Source organism: Myxine glutinosa, chromosome 5 (genome assembly GCF_964187855.1).
Source record: "Myxine glutinosa chromosome 5, kmMyxGlut1.1, whole genome shotgun sequence".
In the NCBI taxonomy this organism is placed as follows: Eukaryota; Metazoa; Chordata; class Myxini; order Myxiniformes; family Myxinidae; genus Myxine; species Myxine glutinosa.
In genome coordinates, this window is record NC_136265.1 from 42,833,821 (window position 1) to 42,850,815 (window position 16,995).

Sequence of the window (16,995 nt, forward strand, 5' to 3'; positions counted from 1 at the left end):
GTTTCTGGGCAACAGCCTCACCACAAGATTCCGTGTACCATGGACGGGAGGAAGGGTATGACAACTGAAGACGAGATGGGATAAATCTGTGCATGAGAAAGAGCAATTTACTTTGGAAGAATTCCCAGGATGAGTTGATGTCAGAGGTGGTAGAGATGGGAGACCAGTCCAGATGATTGATGGCTGCTTGAAGACCGTGCCAGTTGGCCTGAGTGAAATGCCAGACTCGTCGACGCTGAGCAGGCTCCCTGAGGATGGTCAGAGAGATGTCCACTTTAACAAGGACATGATCAGATGATCCGAACGGAGCAGAAGAAGAGCAGCAGACATTTTCAGGAAAGTTAGTCATAACCAAGTCCAGAAGAGAAGATGTTCCGTTGACTGAGATCCGGGTCGGGAAATTGACAGATTGTGTCAGTCCCAGTGAGTCGCAGAAGTCCTTTGCTGAGGAGCCATGGCTGGTGAGAGAGGTACCCACACCCAGCCAACTGGCATGATGACAGTTGAAATCACCACATATGAGGAAGAGAGAGTTGGGATGAGTAGATAGAAGTTGGTCCATATCATCGGACAGCGAGATGTAGATGGAGTCATCACTGTTTGGTGGACGGTACAACACACATATGAACAAGAGGTGGGAGCGAAGGGGAAGCCGTAGCCAGAGGTATTCCTGGGGGTGAGGTGGAGAGAGTGCAGTGCAGGGCGAGTGAGGAAAAGAGTTTTTGATAAAGATAGCAACCCCGCCTCCAGGACGAGGCTCAGGTCTATCATACCGGAGGAGGGAGTAACCCGGGAGAGATACTATGGAATCAGAGACATCATAAAGGAGGAAAGTTTCTGTTAAGCAGATCACGTCTGGTTTGACAGAAGCAACCTGTATGGAGAGATCAGTTAAGTTTGAACGAAGGCCCCGGATGTTTGAGGTCCATACCGTTAATGAAGAGGAAGGGGTAGCATCAGATACAGAACAGGGGGGAGGAGGGGTAGGGTAAGATGTGGAAGAGGTGGAAGAGGTAGGGAGAGCTGTTGAAGGTGTGTCAGAGATTTCAGAATAGCTCGGAGAAAGGGAAGGATGGGGCGGACAAAAGGTTTGATGGTGATTGGGTGAGCCACAATGAGGTGTTATTTGAGGAGGGGGAAGAGCGAGGCAGAAGGTTGGGGGAGATGGAGGTGAGAGTTTGAAGGGGGAAGAAGCGGGGAGGATGCTTTGAGGAGGGGGAGTGAGAGGGGGGAAATTGAGAAGCAATGAGGGTGGGGAGATTTGAAGGGGAGGGGTGAGGGGGGAGTTTGGGAGGGAAGGGACAAGGGGAGGGATTTGAAAGGGATGGGATATGGGGGAGATTTGAAGGGGAGGGGTGAGGCAGGAGTCTAGGAGGGGAGGGGCGAGGAGGCGTCTTGGCGGGGAGGGGTGAGGGGGTAGTTTAGGAGGGAGGGGGCAAGGGGGGAGATTTGAAAGGGATGGGTGATGGGGAAGATTTGGAGGGGAGGGGTGATGGGGAAGATTTGGAGGGGAGGGGTTATGGGGAAGATTTGGAGGGGAGGGGTTATGGGGAAGATTTGGAGGGGAGGAGTGAGATTGGATTTTTGAAAGTGTACGATTTATGGGAAACGAACATTTATTGCAAAATGAGTTTCTTGTGACCTTCGAGTTAAAAATACGTTTAAGGACGCTGGATGGAGGATGGAGTGCAGGAGAGTTTAGGGAATGTAGAAAAAAGGCACTATAGGAGATGGATATTTTTTTTGGGATGAATTGATTTGGTGAGCAAGTCGAAAGCAGCCTTTTAAAGAAGAAGAAGAAAAAGGTGTTATAAAATATGACGGAATACATAACTTGAGGGGAAAGTGTAAACATTGAAGGTTAATGAGTGAAAACTATCTGGGGAAATGGGGGAGAAACACGTGGTCGAAGAACGAACGAACGAATAAGAATGAATAAACGAATGAGAACAGAGAAGGAATTTTTTTTTTTTTTTTTTTTTTTTGAGTTGAGATTTACACAAGGAAGTAGGCTATGGGTGAAAAGACTGGGAATACAGAGAACGAAAGTTATTGGATCACAAACCACGGACCGCTGAGAGAAAAACAAAGCCTCAAGGTTGTACAGTGCACACTGTACAAGGCCTCAAGACACGACACGAATTAACACGATTTTCAATACAGGTATGAAAGATTTGCACCGAAAAATCTTCGTCGGGACACAATATACGTACAACACCATAAATAAATACAGTTTTACGAAAATACAAATGGGAACAATCACTTAACTTCGATTTCAAATCGTTCGCGACGCGGCAAAGGCCTTGCTCGCGACACGGCAAACAGACGATCAATTTATGAAAGATAAACACCGAGAAACAATCAAAGTTGCACACAATAACTTCACACACCGAAAGATAAATACAGTTTCGACAAAATACAATTGTGAACAGACTTAACTTCGAAAAACGTGGAGACCGTGTGGAGCTTCGAAAATCCCTCCCACCGTCTCCGAGATCTCGCGAGACCTCTCATTGATCCATATAAATCCTTCAGAAATTTCTTTAGATGTTTTATAAAACCTGTCTCGAGAATTTATATTGTACTTTAGGACCAAATTCTATAGAATTGATCCATAGAAATCCTTCAGAAAATCTTTTTAGATGTTTTATAGAACCTGTCTCGAGAATTTATATTGTACTTTAGGACCAAATTCTATAGAATTGATCCATAGAAATCCTTCAGAAAATCTCTTTCGATGTTTTATAAAACCTGTCCAGAGAATTTATATTGTACTTTAGGACCAAATTCTATAGAATTGATCCATAGAAATCATTCAGAAAATCTCTTTCGATGTTTTATAGAACCTGTCTAGAGAATTTCTATTGTACTTTCGGACCAAATTCTATAGAATTGATCCATAGAAATCCTTCAGAAAATCTCTTTCGATGTTTTATAAAACCTGTCAAGAGAATTTATATTGTACTTTAGGACCAAATTCTATAGAATTGATCCAGAGAAATCCTTCAAAAAATTTATTTAGATGTTTCATAGAACCTGTCTCGAGAATTTATATTGTACTTTAGGACTAAATTCTATAGAATTGTTCCACAGAAATCCTTCAGAAAAATCTCTTTCGATGTTTTATAAAACCTGTCTAGAGAATTTATGTAGTACTTTAGGACCAAATTCTATAGAATTGATCCATAGAAATCCTTCAGAAAATCTCTTCAGATGTTTTATAGAACCTGTCTAGAGAACTTCTATTGTACTTTAGGACCAAATTCTATAGAATTGATCCAGAGAAATCCTTCAGAAAATCTCTTTAGATGTTTTATAGAACCTGTCTAGAGAATTTATATTGTACTTTAAGACCAAATTCTATAGAATTGATCCATAGAAATCCTTCAGAAAATCTCTTTAGATGTTTTATAGAACCTGTCTAGAGAATTTATATTGTACTTTAAGACCAAATTCTATAGAATTGATCCATAGAAATCCTTCAGAAAATCTCTTTAGATGTTTTATAGAACCTGTCTAGAGAACTTCTATTGTACGTTAGGACCAAATTCTATAGAATTGATCCATAGAAATCCTTCAGAAAATCTCTTTAGATGTTTTATAGAACCTGCATAGAGAATTAATATTGTACTTTAGGACCAAATTCTGTAGAATTGATCCATATAAATCCTTCAGAAATTTCTTTAGATGTTTTATAAAACCTGTCTCGAGAATTTATATTGTACTTTAGGACCAAATTCTATAGAATTGATCCATAGAAATCCTTCAGAAAATCTCTTTAGATGTTTTATAAAACCTGTCTTGAGAATTTATATTGTACTTTAGGACCAAATTCTATAGAATTGATCCATAGAAATCCTTCAGAAAATCTCTTTAGATGTTTTATAAAACCTGTCTTGAGAATTTATATTGTACTTTAGGACCAAATTCTATAGAATTGATCCATGGAAGTCCTTCAGAAAATCTCTTTAGATGTTTTATAGAACCTGTCTCGAGAATTTATATTGTACTTTCGGACCAAATTCTTTAGAATTGATCCATAAATTCATTGTCTCACTTTATCGACGAGCCTTCATGAAGATTAATATTCCATTGAATATTTTCAACGCAATCGTGTTTGCCATTGCCATAGAATGAAAATGTGACGGGAAAGATGTTAAAGATGCTTCTTCCTCACCAAGTTGTACATGTCGATGGATAGGTAATTGAGTCTCCTGGTGCTACATGTTGGTCTCCAACATAGCAGCTGCAATTTGACTGATGGACACACGTCATCGTCAGCTCGTCGAGGAATGGGGTTTCGCCAGGACAACTTGGATAGCAACCTGCATGGAAATGAGGCAATGACATCTGCACAGGATCTTGTGTAACATGACGAGGATTGTAAGGCGAATGCAGTTGTAGCAATTGGGATGAAAAGTCATCGTTAAATTTCAAGGTAAGTAATGGTACAGTTGATGTCAATCATGCAGCAAACCATAAAATTTACCTTCGAGCTGTTGTGGTTTGGTGATACTTCCTTGGGTTAGTTGATGGCATGTTGGAGGAGTCTCTCCACAAGGGTTGTAATGCCAATTACATTCACCTGGCTGGTCGTAGAAATCACAGTAGACAGCTGTATGGAGACAAACAAGAAACCTGTATAAGCATACGTTGGTTACATATTGTTATGAATTTGGTAATGCAACATCTAGAGCTAGGTAGATCTGAATAGGTAGGTATTCGGCTGTCGTGACAGGGACTCTACATGTAATAAGTTATTGATGTTCAGGCGGTTGTCGGGGTAAGATGTATGAGTGTGGATCTACCTGGAGATTCGAGTGTTAAATAGTGAGGGATTAAAGGTAACGCCCCTGTGAGTATCACCTAGTAATCAAACCTTTGTCCTTTATGGCACTGCAAACCACATAAACATTAGTTAGGTCCTTAGTGCAACATTAAATAATTCCCTTTCCCTGACATTGACTTCGTAATAAATGGGCACCACCAGGCCAAGAACACCGCCACAATACACCGCCACCGTTTACACCTCCAAGGCCTACAAACCTCGCCTGCGCACCTCAAAGGCCTACCAACCTCGCTGGCACGTGTTACACCAGGACCGCGGGGTCACGGACGGGAGATGTCAGGAGTCGCATGCCGCAGAGGGCGTGACCTGGGCGAGTTGGGAGGCTATGATTGGCTGAGGAGCGCGCCAATGTGACGTCATCGGCCACCAATATAGGCGACGGTCGGACGCCATTTCGGCAGTTCGAGTGGAGTCCAGAGTTGAGAGAGTTGAGTCGCAGAGTTCGTTGTTACAGTTCCGTACCAGAGTTCGTGGCAGTTGGCACAGGACACGGTTCGTTGCACAGTTCGTCGGAGTTGGCACAGGACACGGTTCGTTGAGCATTCGTGACCACAGCTCGTTGCAGTTGGCAGTTGGCACTTGGTTTTGGTTGCTTCGTGCAGCCCTGCGGTGGACCGTTGGAGCAAAGGAACTCGTGGTGTGTGTGGGCCGTTGGACCGACGAGGCCTGGTGGCGCTTGGAGGCGGACGCAGAGGGCCGTGGAACTTGGAGCGAGGTGTGCGATCGGGCCGAAAGGAGCGGTGTTGGACGGCAGCCACAAAGACGACGAAAGACCAGATAAGCCCGAATCCGCGTACATTTTGAACGACGTGACGTGTTCTTTTCGTAATTAACCTCCCTCGTTTTGTGTTTGATATCAGTCGTGTGGGGACGTCCCGATTTAGCTATTAGTATTACCGGCGCGTGGTTTTTTCACTGTTATTACTTTTCAATAATAAATCCTTATATTATTTTCTGTACATATTTGAACGCAGTTTCCTGGGTGTTTCATTTTAATAGATAAGGCTGTGGAGCTCGTTGCGTCTGGCCTCCCGCGCGTTTAACTTTGTGTTGAGCTTGAATCCGCCATTGAGTTTTCGCCTCGGGAGTGTAAAGTCTCGCAATCGGTCATCCGTGTTACCCTACGGTGTTCACCAAGGGTAGTCACGCGACAAGTGGTGTCAGGAGTGGGATTTGAACCCGTCGGACAAATTTTTTTTTGTCCGCGGCGAGACATCGACACGGTCGGACAAATTTTTTTTGTCCGCGGGGAGACATCGACACGGTCGGGCGTACATTGCGTCCGACGTTCGAACGCAAAATTTGTATAGGCGAGGCGGAGAAATTTAATAATCAATTGGGCATACGGAGCGCGATATCGCGTCTTCGTCAAATTTAAATTGTGTTTTTGGTATTAAAATAAATACGCGCGCGGGAAACAACCTTCCGAAAGGCGGATGTCGGAGGTCGACGAAATGGAGGTGCGCAGCGAGGCCTCCGTCAGCGTCGGGAGTGAGCCGGAAATGGGGGATAAGGAGGATAGCGTTGGAACTTTCCCCGCCGGTGGGACGGCCCCGATAGATCTCCAGACCATAGTAAATTTAATAAATGCTCAGAGGGCCGAGGGTGAGCGAAACCTTGCAGAAATTCGGGGAGACATGAGGGCTCAGAGTGAGCGATTGGGGAACCGGATGGATGCTCAGGGTGAGCGATTAGAGGGCCAAATGGGGATAATGAGGGACGAAGCGAGGGGTACTGGTGAGAAGTTAGACAATAATTTTGAGGAGTTAGACAAGAAAATCGGGAAGTTAGACAATAATTTTGAGGGGTTAGACAACGGGATAAAAGAGGTGAAAAATGGGTTAATGGGGGTAGAAAATAGAATGGCTGCCCAGGAGAATCAGATAGAGGGAGTGAAAAATGGGTTAGAGGGGTTAGAAAACAGTATGGAAGGAAAAATTGGGGAAATGGCACAGCAGCTGGGGGAACGAATTGATGGCATAGAAGGGAGAGTGCAAAACCAAATTACGGACAGACTGGGGAAATTTGAGGGTAAAGTAGAAACTCAAATGGGGGAGATGGAAAAAGCCATAGGGGTGGAAATTGAATTGGAGCGGGAGGAATTAATGTCGAAAATAGAAGAGGGCGTGACGCAGGCTGTCCAAATGGGGGAAAAGTTGGAGGGTCAGATTGGTGCCACAAATGCTCGAATTGATAAAGCAAATGGAGACCTGGAAGGCTATCGGGGCCGGGTGGATGCCAGAATGCTACAGCAGAGTGAGGAATGGGGACTGCTCAACCGACAAGGGGGCAAATTGGCCGAGGAGGTGAGGGGGTTGGAAACCCGCATAAAAGAGCAGGAGCAAGGGTTAATTGAGAAAGGCCTGTGGGGGCCACTAATGGATAATGAAAGGGTGAGTGATTTTATGCAGGAGCGACTGGAGATCTGGGACAATACCATCAAGCAGGAGGTTGGTCGGGTTCAAGAGAGCCTGAAGGAAGAGGTGAGTAGGTCGGTTAAACATCTTCAGGACCAGATTAAGGTGACCCAGGAGACCCTCACCACGAGCCACATTTGGACACCAGAGGCTCCGAAACGGAATACCCAGTTGGGGGGGTGTTTTGGCCCCGGACTGGATTTGGACAGAGAGGAATCGGGGAATAGAGTCTCTGGAAAAACAATCCCCCTCGTACATTTTGACGGATCAGGGAGCCTCGAGGCTTTCCTGACACAATTTGAGTGCGTGTCTCAGCTCAATGGTTGGGGAGAGCGGGAGCGCATGGGGAATCTGGTGGCGACACTGCGTGGGTCAGCCGCCGACGTGTTGAACGTAGTCCCAGAGGGAATATTGACCAGCAAGGCCATTTGTGAGGCCTTAAATAACAGGTACGGGACAGGCGCAAGGTGCGACCTGGTCAGGGCACAGCTGCTGCATCGCAGGCAAAAGCCTAATGAGACGTTGCAGGAGCTGGCCCAGGATATATACCAGTCTGTGAGGATAGCATACAGGGACCTACCAGCACAGGCGTGGGACAAGCTGGCGATAGAAAAATTTATGGCGGCTCTCCCTGATCCTGAGGTCCGGACGTTGGTGGAGTTACAGGACCCACCCACGGTGCACCGGGCAGCGGAATGCGCGGCGAGACTGACCTTTTTGAGAAGGTCGAACCGCGCATCGGAGAGGGCACCTGTGACGGTACGGCAGACCGAGGTGCGGGATCGGGAAAAGCCAGAGGATGACATCGGGCGAATGTTAAGGGGAATCAGCCGCCAGCTGACAAATTTGATGGGGGGACAAATTGCAGGGAGCGAGTCACGACAGGGTGGTCCAGGTTGGCCATCAGGACGGCCTGATTTTTATCGGGCTGGGCCGGGAGAAAGGGGGGCTCCACCTGGCTACCAGAGGGGTCCGTTCTTGGGGACTTGTTTTAGATGTGGGAGAAGAGGGCACAGTCAGAGGAATTGTCGGCAACCATATGGGCCCCCACCTCCTGACAGGCTTCGCAGTCCAGAAAGGAGGGGGCCCCCAGTAGGTCCACAGATGCCAGACAGAGGACCACCACCTCCGCCTGGGCCAATAGAGGTAGAGTGTGCGGGAAACTAGAACGAGCCGAGCATACGGGGCCATGCTCGGCTGGCAAGTGTGTGGAGAAGCGCCCTCCTTTGGTGGAAGTAGTGAATTGCGGACAAATTGGCACGGGTAATCTAAGGGTTAGATGCAAAATTGAGGGAGAATTTTGTGAGGCTGTGGTGGACACTGGAGCCAGTGACACCATTATCAATCCGGGTGTGTAGACCAAAGTGTTGGAGGCTGTGATGAAATTAATAGGGTAGCAAGACACAGCTTTCAACTGGTGGCGGGGGCAACTGTGCTGATATTTGGGACGCGGGATGATGGGGATGTAGTTGTGTAGCCTGAGGGTCAACGTGGTGCTGTGCGTGTCCGAGGTGTGTGGACCATGTCTTCTGGGTGGGTCTCCTGGTGGAGCATGGCTGTTGACTGGACCTTGGTGTGGTCAAGTGTGGGTGAGCACTGGGGGGGCTGCAGTTCTGTAGTCGGACTGGGGGATGATGGGGAGGTGCAGGGGACGTGGCTGTAGGGATGCCACGCACTGCGACCGTGCCCCCCAGGGCCGAGGTTGTGTGTGCGGTAGTGTGTGTTGTGGCAGCAAGTGCTCACCACATTGGCCAGCTGGGGCTGCTGCAGCTGTGTTCCTCGCAGGGGGGCCGAAGGATGGATGGTGGGTCGCACCCTTATGGACACTCATGGGCCATGTTGGCGTTTTGACTGCTCACCTTGTCCCGGTGACCCTTGCACGGTAGAGGTGCAGAGCTGTCGTGGCCACAGGTAGTTGTGTAGTGATGATCACCGTTGGATGCGGATCCACATACCTGCCAGTGTAGTGGGGACAAAAGAGAAATTTGGAAGTATTTGGTAGGCCCAATGTGAAATTTTGGGATTGTGAAGGGTGGATGACGCTCTTGGACCTGACCAACCTGCAACTACCTGCACTTGAGGTGAGTGTTTTGAGGAGTACTGTCCCAGGCTTCAGGACTTGCTTTGGAAATTGGGGACATGTAAATTGGAGTTGGGAGGCGGGTGAGAGTGATGACATGGCCGGTGAGGGGATGGAATGGGAGCCACAGTGTCTTGTGGGTGGCGTATGTTTTTGTATTGTGGTTAGGTGTTTTGATGTGGTCGTGAGGGTGGAACCTGGAGAGTGAGTGATGATTATTGGAGATAATGAGGGGCGATAAATTGTGCTTTTTGGAAATGTGCTAATGGAAAGGTGTAAGGATTTAATGATTCGAACTGTGAATGGGATTTCACATTGGCAGGCCATGGCAAGCCTTGTAACACCTTTTACACCATCTATGAATTGTACTGAATTGTGCTGAGTTGTGTGGAGAATTGAATGGCAGCGGGGGAGGAAGTGTGTTTTGGGGACCATGGGTGGGGAAGGTGTGTGTGTCCGCAGGTACAGAGCAAGCTCTGAGGAGCGATGCCTGCGGGCCCCCCTCTGCGGCAATTACCCCTGGCAGCCGGTGGTAACTGGAAATTGGAGCTCGTCGGTGGAGGGTCTGGTTGGGCGCCGCGGGGTGAGGAAGTCCCCCGGTGACCCGTGTTGCTGCGCGAAAGCAGGAGGCAAAGGAGCCTGGTGTGTGTGGAGACCCTCACCGGCGAGGTAACGGCGGAAAGGGGCTGTTGGGCTGTCACGGGGCCAAGAGGTAAAGGGGGGGGGCAATGAACTTGTAAGTCGGTTGACTTGTTTTTGGGACTGCGGGCACCACAGCCTGATGCGCCCCCACCATCTTTTTGTGCGGTACCTCCCCGCTGCCTAGTTGAGGAATGCACACCCACGTGAATGACATCAATGCCATGGTCCTGCAGGGGGTGTATTGGGAATAAGTGCTTTGTTGATTTTTGCAATGCCTTGATGACCTATGGAATGAGAATGAGTGGTTAAGGGGTCTGTGTAGCATGAATGTGGGCGAAATCCACCGAGCCGTGTCACTCACCTGTAACATCTGGACAGGGCCCGAGGAAATTTAGGGGGATGCATTGGGGATGGCCCCGCAGGTAAGGTTGAGTCTTGTGGCATCCACCGGGGGACGCGGTCTGTAGACCGGGGTATGTACAAAGGTTAGAGTTTTGAGTTTTGGAAAGATGGTTAAGTTTTGTGGTTAAGTTAGTGTTGTGTGTTGTTGTTTCCTCCCTCCACAGGAACAACGAAGAAGATGTACATACTTGCATGATGGTTAAGGGGTTCAGCATGTTAAGGAAGTGTAGGTAGGTAGTCCGACTCACTTCCCACAGCCCTTCCTGATTTATTTCATAGGTTAATTAAGTGTGTGACAGTAAGTGTTAAGGCTGGAATGGTAGCCCTGCGGTGAACCTTGCAGGAGCTACGGTTCCAGGGGGGGGGGGGCTGTGTTATGAATTTGGTAATGCAACATCTAGAGCTAGGTAGATCTGAATAGGTAGGTATTCGGCTGTCGTGACAGGGACTCTACATGTAATAAGTTATTGATGTTCAGGCGGTTGTCGGGGTAAGATGTATGAGTGTGGATCTACCTGAAGATTCGAGTGTTAAATAGTGAGGGATTAAAGGTAACGCCCCTGTGAGTATCACCTAGTAATCAAACCTTTGTCCTTTATGGCACTGCAAACCACATAAACATTAGTTAGGTCCTTAGTGCAACATTAAATAATTCCCTTTCCCTGACATTGACTTCGTAATAAATGGGCACCACCAGGCCAAGAACACCGCCACAATACACCGCCACCGTTTACACCTCCAAGGCCTACAAACCTCGCCTGCGCACCTCAAAGGCCTACCAACCTCGCTGGCACGTGTTACACCAGGACCGCGGGGTCACGGACGGGAGATGTCAGGAGTCGCATGCCGCAGAGGGCGTGACCTGGGCGAGTTGGGAGGCTATGATTGGCTGAGGAGCGCACCAATGTGACGTCATCGGCCACCAATATAGGCGACGGTCGGACGCCATTTCGGCAGTTCGAGTGGAGTCCAGAGTTGAGAGAGTTGAGTCGCAGAGTTCGTTGTTACAGTTCCGTACCAGAGTTCGTGGCAGTTGGCACAGGACACGGTTCGTTGCACAGTTCGTCGGAGTTGGCACAGGACACGGTTCGTTGAGCATTCGTGACCACAGCTCGTTGCAGTTGGCAGTTGGCACTTGGTTTTGGTTGCTTCGTGCAGCCCTGCGGTGGACCGTTGGAGCAAAGGAGCTCATGGTGTGTGTGGGCCGTTGGACCGACGAGGCCTGGTGGCGCTTGGAGGCGGACGCAGAGGGCCGTGGAACTTGGAGCGAGGTGTGCGATCGGGCCGAAAGGAGCGGTGTTGGACGGCAGCCACAAAGACGACGAAAGACCAGATAAGCCCGAATCCGCGTACATTTTGAACGACGTGACGTGTTCTTTTCGTAATAAACCTCCCTCGTTTTGTGTTTGATATCAGTCGTGTGGGGACGTCCCGATTTAGCTATTAGTATTACCGGCGCGTGGTTTTTTCACTGTTATTACTTTTCAATAATAAATCCTTATATTATTTTCTGTACATATTTGAACGCAGTTTCCTGGGTGTTTCATTTTAATAGATAAGGCTGTGGAGCTCGTTGCGTCTGGCCTCCCGCGCGTTTAACTTTGTGTTGAGCTTGAATCCGCCATTGAGTTTTCGCCTCGGGAGTGTAAAGTCTCGCAATCGGTCATCCGTGTTACCCTACGGTGTTCACCAAGGGTAGTCACGCGACAATATTCACTCGAAAGTCATCTCGTGACGTTATTCCAGTGTCAGGCTCATAATTTTCAACACATGGAGTTTGCCCACAAGTGATCGATTACTCATAGGGGACGTTAGTGATTGTGACAAGTGGAGGAATACTGATTCATGCTGGCAATCATGACATCACTAATTTCAACGAAACTCACTTCAGGGTAATATAGCTACAGGAATATTTTTGTCATTCATCTTTATCCACTCATCCACAAAACCAACCAAACCGCTCATGTGGTTAAAGAAATTGTTGACATATTCCATAATTAGGCAATGATGTCACAGTGGAAAGAAAAATGTGCTAAGATAAAAATGTGAAAGTGTTGTTTTTGACACTCTATTGAGTCGAGCATTTGATCTTACGGCAAAATCTGGGTGTTCTCCAGTTCACACAGATGCCCGCTTCATTACAGGCACTGGCATAAGCAGCGATGGCCGTGCAGAGGCATTCACAGTCACCACCTGAGTCACATGCGCATGAGTCCCGTACACACGCCTCGTAGTAAGGAATATGGTACACCTACTTGGTGGACAAGGGAGATGTCAGAAAGAGGGGTGGAGGAATGGAAATTAGAAAAATAATAACTACCTACGTTATAGTTGAAATAATTTTAACGAAATGCTTCATTCACTAATTACCCCGCATACGTAGTTCAAAGCAGCGTTAAGAAATTGGTTCACTCTGTCTGTCTGTCAGTCAGTCTATGATGGAGGAATTACTTCATTTCAATTGAATGTTATATTTTGAACACTAAAACACTCATTGGAACCTGAATCGGAACACGGACCTGCAGTTTAGCAATACTTTGGCTCTGAATTTGGCAAATTGTACGGAACCTCATCCTGAGCTTGCTTGCGCACTTGCGCTAAAGCAATTGCTTCAGTCCATCTGTCAGTCTATCAATCAAACAAAATTGAAAATTATTCCAAACAGGAAACCTACTGTTTTTAGAGAGGTCCACCCTCCAATCAAAAAGGCACGAATAACTAATTTAGCGTATTAAAAATAAGACGATTCAAAAGACGGTGCATCAACAGCGGTAAACTTCTGATTCAATGTTTCCTTTTTACTGCAGCCCTTAAAACTTTTATTTTAATTTAATTATATATTTGAACACTGTAGGACACAAATCACCTTGTTTGCATTCAAATTTCAGTTTAGCAGTACTTTGGCAAAATTTTCCACCATCTCAACCAATGAAATTTTCCACCATCTCAACCAATGAAATTTTCCACTTGTGTGGTTAGGGCATGGAAACATCGACATTTTTCTTAATATTATTTTTCTTCTTCTTCAAATACACTGTTTCCAATAAGGTGCCATGCCCAATTTTCAATAAATATACATGTCCTTTTCTCAAGACTGTGTGGGGTAAGGTATGAACTCTCTAGTTATGTGTATTTTTCAGATTCAAAATAATCAGCAAGACAGAATGGTTGATTAAACAAAAGCAGAAAAAGCACACTTGCCCACACCTTAACAGCTGTGGAATAGCATATCCAAAAAAATATTAGTAAAGATGGAAAGCATGCAATATATAAATAAATGCAGAAATAGGAAGAACAAATTCGGATACAAATTAATGTAATGACAAAAATGGCAATCATATGTGTGGGAAAATTGCATGCTCAGTCAGGGTCGCCCAGATAGCTCAGATGGCAGAGCAATGGTCCAGTTTTCCCAGAGGATCTGGGCTCGATTCCTGGTCTGGGCATGTAATTTTCCCACATATATTAATTTAAATAATGATAAAAAGAAGAATAAAAGAAATGAAAGAAAAACAAAAAGGCAAATGCATTTTATAGGCCTCACATATTAACACCCAAGAGTAGATCAAGCAGCATCATTAGGAGGAAAATATGAATCTGTAACAACCACACGGTCTTGTTTGGAAGTCACAGAAAGAGGCTCAAAAAATATGAATGAGGTTTTTATAAGAAAAGACCTGCACAATAACCATATTTAAAGTGTGGTAGTCTTAGAAAGTTCCTAAAGTTGATCCAAGTTGATTCAAATGGTTTAATGTTATTTGGAAGCTTCGTGAATATATCATCGAGAATATATCAGAATACTCTCGAATATATCATCAGGAGCTAATCTTCCGTGAAGTGCCTGATATAGATGAATAAACCACACACCTGACTGTGGCAATCTTGAAAGGTGGGACCATTGATGATGCTGCACTTCCTCTCAGCCCAGACCTGTCGGTATGCATTGCTTCTGCATGGGTCCCTCTCCTCGGTGGTATCAGGACAGCTGTCCGACATCTTCCAACTGTTGCCGAATTCCAAGTTGCTCGTAACATGGTTATTGCCCGGTGTCTTGAAGTCGTCGGTGACATCTTTGTTATAGTTACCGCATAGGCCGCACAGCTTGCCCTGTTTGGAAAAAAACACGGGTACGACGGGTTCTTTCTTCTGAATGAGTAATTTCTAGAAGGGTTTATTAAACCAGGAGGGAACACGTTACGTGACAATTCAGTGTCAGTTTTTATAATATAATGTTGTTGTTGTTGTTGTCGTTGTTGTTGTTGTTGTTTCCCACCTCTTCCCTTTATAAGTAGTTAGGTCCGATGGCACCAAGCTCCTGCCCTGCCTTGAACATGATTTTCCTCCACACCCCCTGTCCTCAGCCATTTCTCTCCACCATTCAACCACCCCAACAACAACACAACATGCATTTTAAGGTCATTTTCCCAGCTAGAGCGGGGCTAGCCTTATTCAACCACCAATTCAACCACCCCACCATACTTATATATCTCTTCACACAATCCTCCCATCTCAAACACAGTATACCTCTTTTCCTCCTACCTTGGTCCCTCAACCTATCCGCTCTCCTTGCCATTCTCTCTTCCCACATCCACACCAAATGTCCAGCCCAACCCAGCTGGCATTTCACCAATATCTCCATCAAGTTCATGTACACACCAAGCTTCTCCCTCAGTTCATCCATCCTCTATCTATCCACACTCGTCACTCCCGCAATCCTCCTGACCCAGTTGTTCTCGCAAACCTGCAGCCTCTGTTGTTGTCTCTGTCAGTGCCACCATCTCCAGACCGCAAAGGTCGGACAAGACATCAGAACCTTACCTTTCAATCTGCTTGAAATCTTTGAGACTGCCATTACACCTTCCACCCTCCTCCATGCATTCACACCCACCTGAAACCTCCTCCACAACTCTGCCTCTAACTTGCCATCCTCAGTCACTGTTCCACCCATAGACTCAAACTAATTTCCTTGTCTGATCTCTCCCCCCCACCCCCTACCCTAACCTGATATTCATTTATTTTTTACTGCTGCCCAACCCACATCACCTCTGTCTTCTCCATGTTCATTTTCAGCCATGTTTCTCAAATGCATCCTTCCACTCCCCCAATACTTCCTGCATCTCCCGCCCACTCTCCACTACAACAGCATCTCACACCCACCCTCAGATGTCCGCATACAATATCCTCCCCAGAATATCTTTCATGTTTACCTTCCTGCTTACCAGCTCCATCACAATGATAAACCGAAGTGGGCTGAGAGCGCTTCCCTGCCTCAAACTGATGTTCAAACTCAACTCCTCCGACATCCCAGGACCAACCAAAACTCTACCCTTCGTTCCATTATACATCCCTTCCACCTGCCTAACTTCTGCTCCTGGCACTCCCATCCCTCTCAGTGTCACCACCACCATCTCTCTCGGGATAGTGTTGTATGCCTTCTCCAGATGCACAAAACCCAATGCCATTTCACCCTGCACATCCAACCTCTTCTCCACCATCTGTCTCAGCACGAACATCTCATCTGTCGTTTCCCTACCCTTACTGAACCCCTGCTGCTTTTCTCCGATCTCCTCCACACTCTTCCTTATCCTCCCGTCCAGAATACTCTCAACAACTCCATGACATGACTAAGGAGTGTAATGCACCCCCCCCCCCCCCAACTCCCCTGTACTTCTCCAGATCTTGAACATCCCGCTTCCCCTTCCATATTGGCACAATTAACCCTGTTCTCCACTCCTCCATAACTGAACCCTCTCTCATACTTACATTCAACAGCCTTTTCGTCCACCTGACTTGGACTTCTCCTGCTGCAATTATCATCTCTGTACACACATCAATGCCTGGCGCCCTTCCTTTTTCATCCTCTCCAATGCCGTCTGCACTTCCCCTTGCGTGATGTCCACCAACTCCAATTTCCCCTACACATAATTCGGTATTGCCAGCTCGCCGTTGCTTCCTTCCCGGTTCAACAGCTGTTTGAAATATCCTTCCCACACCTTCAATACTGCGCCCCTCTCTGTCACTGGCCTCCCGCCACCATCCTTAATCACCGCATCCCTCTCTCCACCTCCCACCCCTTCTTGTCCTTGCTATCCTCATCCCAGTCACGAACAAATTTATAGATAACAACCATATGAAAACCTCCTATGAGTTATCATGCGGTCTGATAGAACTCTGAAGCGAATGTCCCCAAATGTTATCAGTAATTTTACCACCAACATCGATGACAACATTATCCGAGAGCACGATCAGTGTTCAAACTCACCAGCCATTCTGGGCCAACTTGCACCGTGATGCTCGTATGTCCATCCCACATGACAGTGATGCCAATGTCGGTCAGAAAGATCCGATAAAGGCCGATTGAAGCGACTTGCAAGTGGTTTGGCATTGAGGTGGAGCCACCGAAGGAAACAATCTTGTAGTTGTCTTCCTCAAGATGTATCTCCATGTTATATTTCTAGAGAAGCAAACATATATGCACACATAAATTAAACTAGAACGGCACTCAGTAGAACACATACCATTACCAGGCTGAACAGTTTATGTTTTGTATCCCACTGATAGGCCAGATCCAGACCTGAACCAAAATTGAACGAGAACGGCAC

General features: G+C 46.6%; 1 protein-coding gene across 1 annotated transcript in view; it reads right to left on the reverse strand.

The window, feature by feature from the left end:
- The window catches only part of LOC137428644 (uncharacterized), a 153,987-nt gene that overhangs the window by 50,141 nt on the left and 86,851 nt on the right, over nucleotides 1-16,995 (reverse strand). Inside the window, exons 23-27 of the mRNA XM_078777978.1 lie at nucleotides 16,656-16,847; nucleotides 14,261-14,500; nucleotides 12,485-12,641; nucleotides 4,490-4,615; nucleotides 4,178-4,325 (exon numbers count right to left, since the gene is read on the reverse strand). Coding sequence (XP_078634104.1) covers nucleotides 4,178-4,325; nucleotides 4,490-4,615; nucleotides 12,485-12,641; nucleotides 14,261-14,500; nucleotides 16,656-16,847 — 863 coding nt within the window. The remainder of the gene's footprint in view (nucleotides 1-4,177; nucleotides 4,326-4,489; nucleotides 4,616-12,484; nucleotides 12,642-14,260; nucleotides 14,501-16,655; nucleotides 16,848-16,995) is intronic.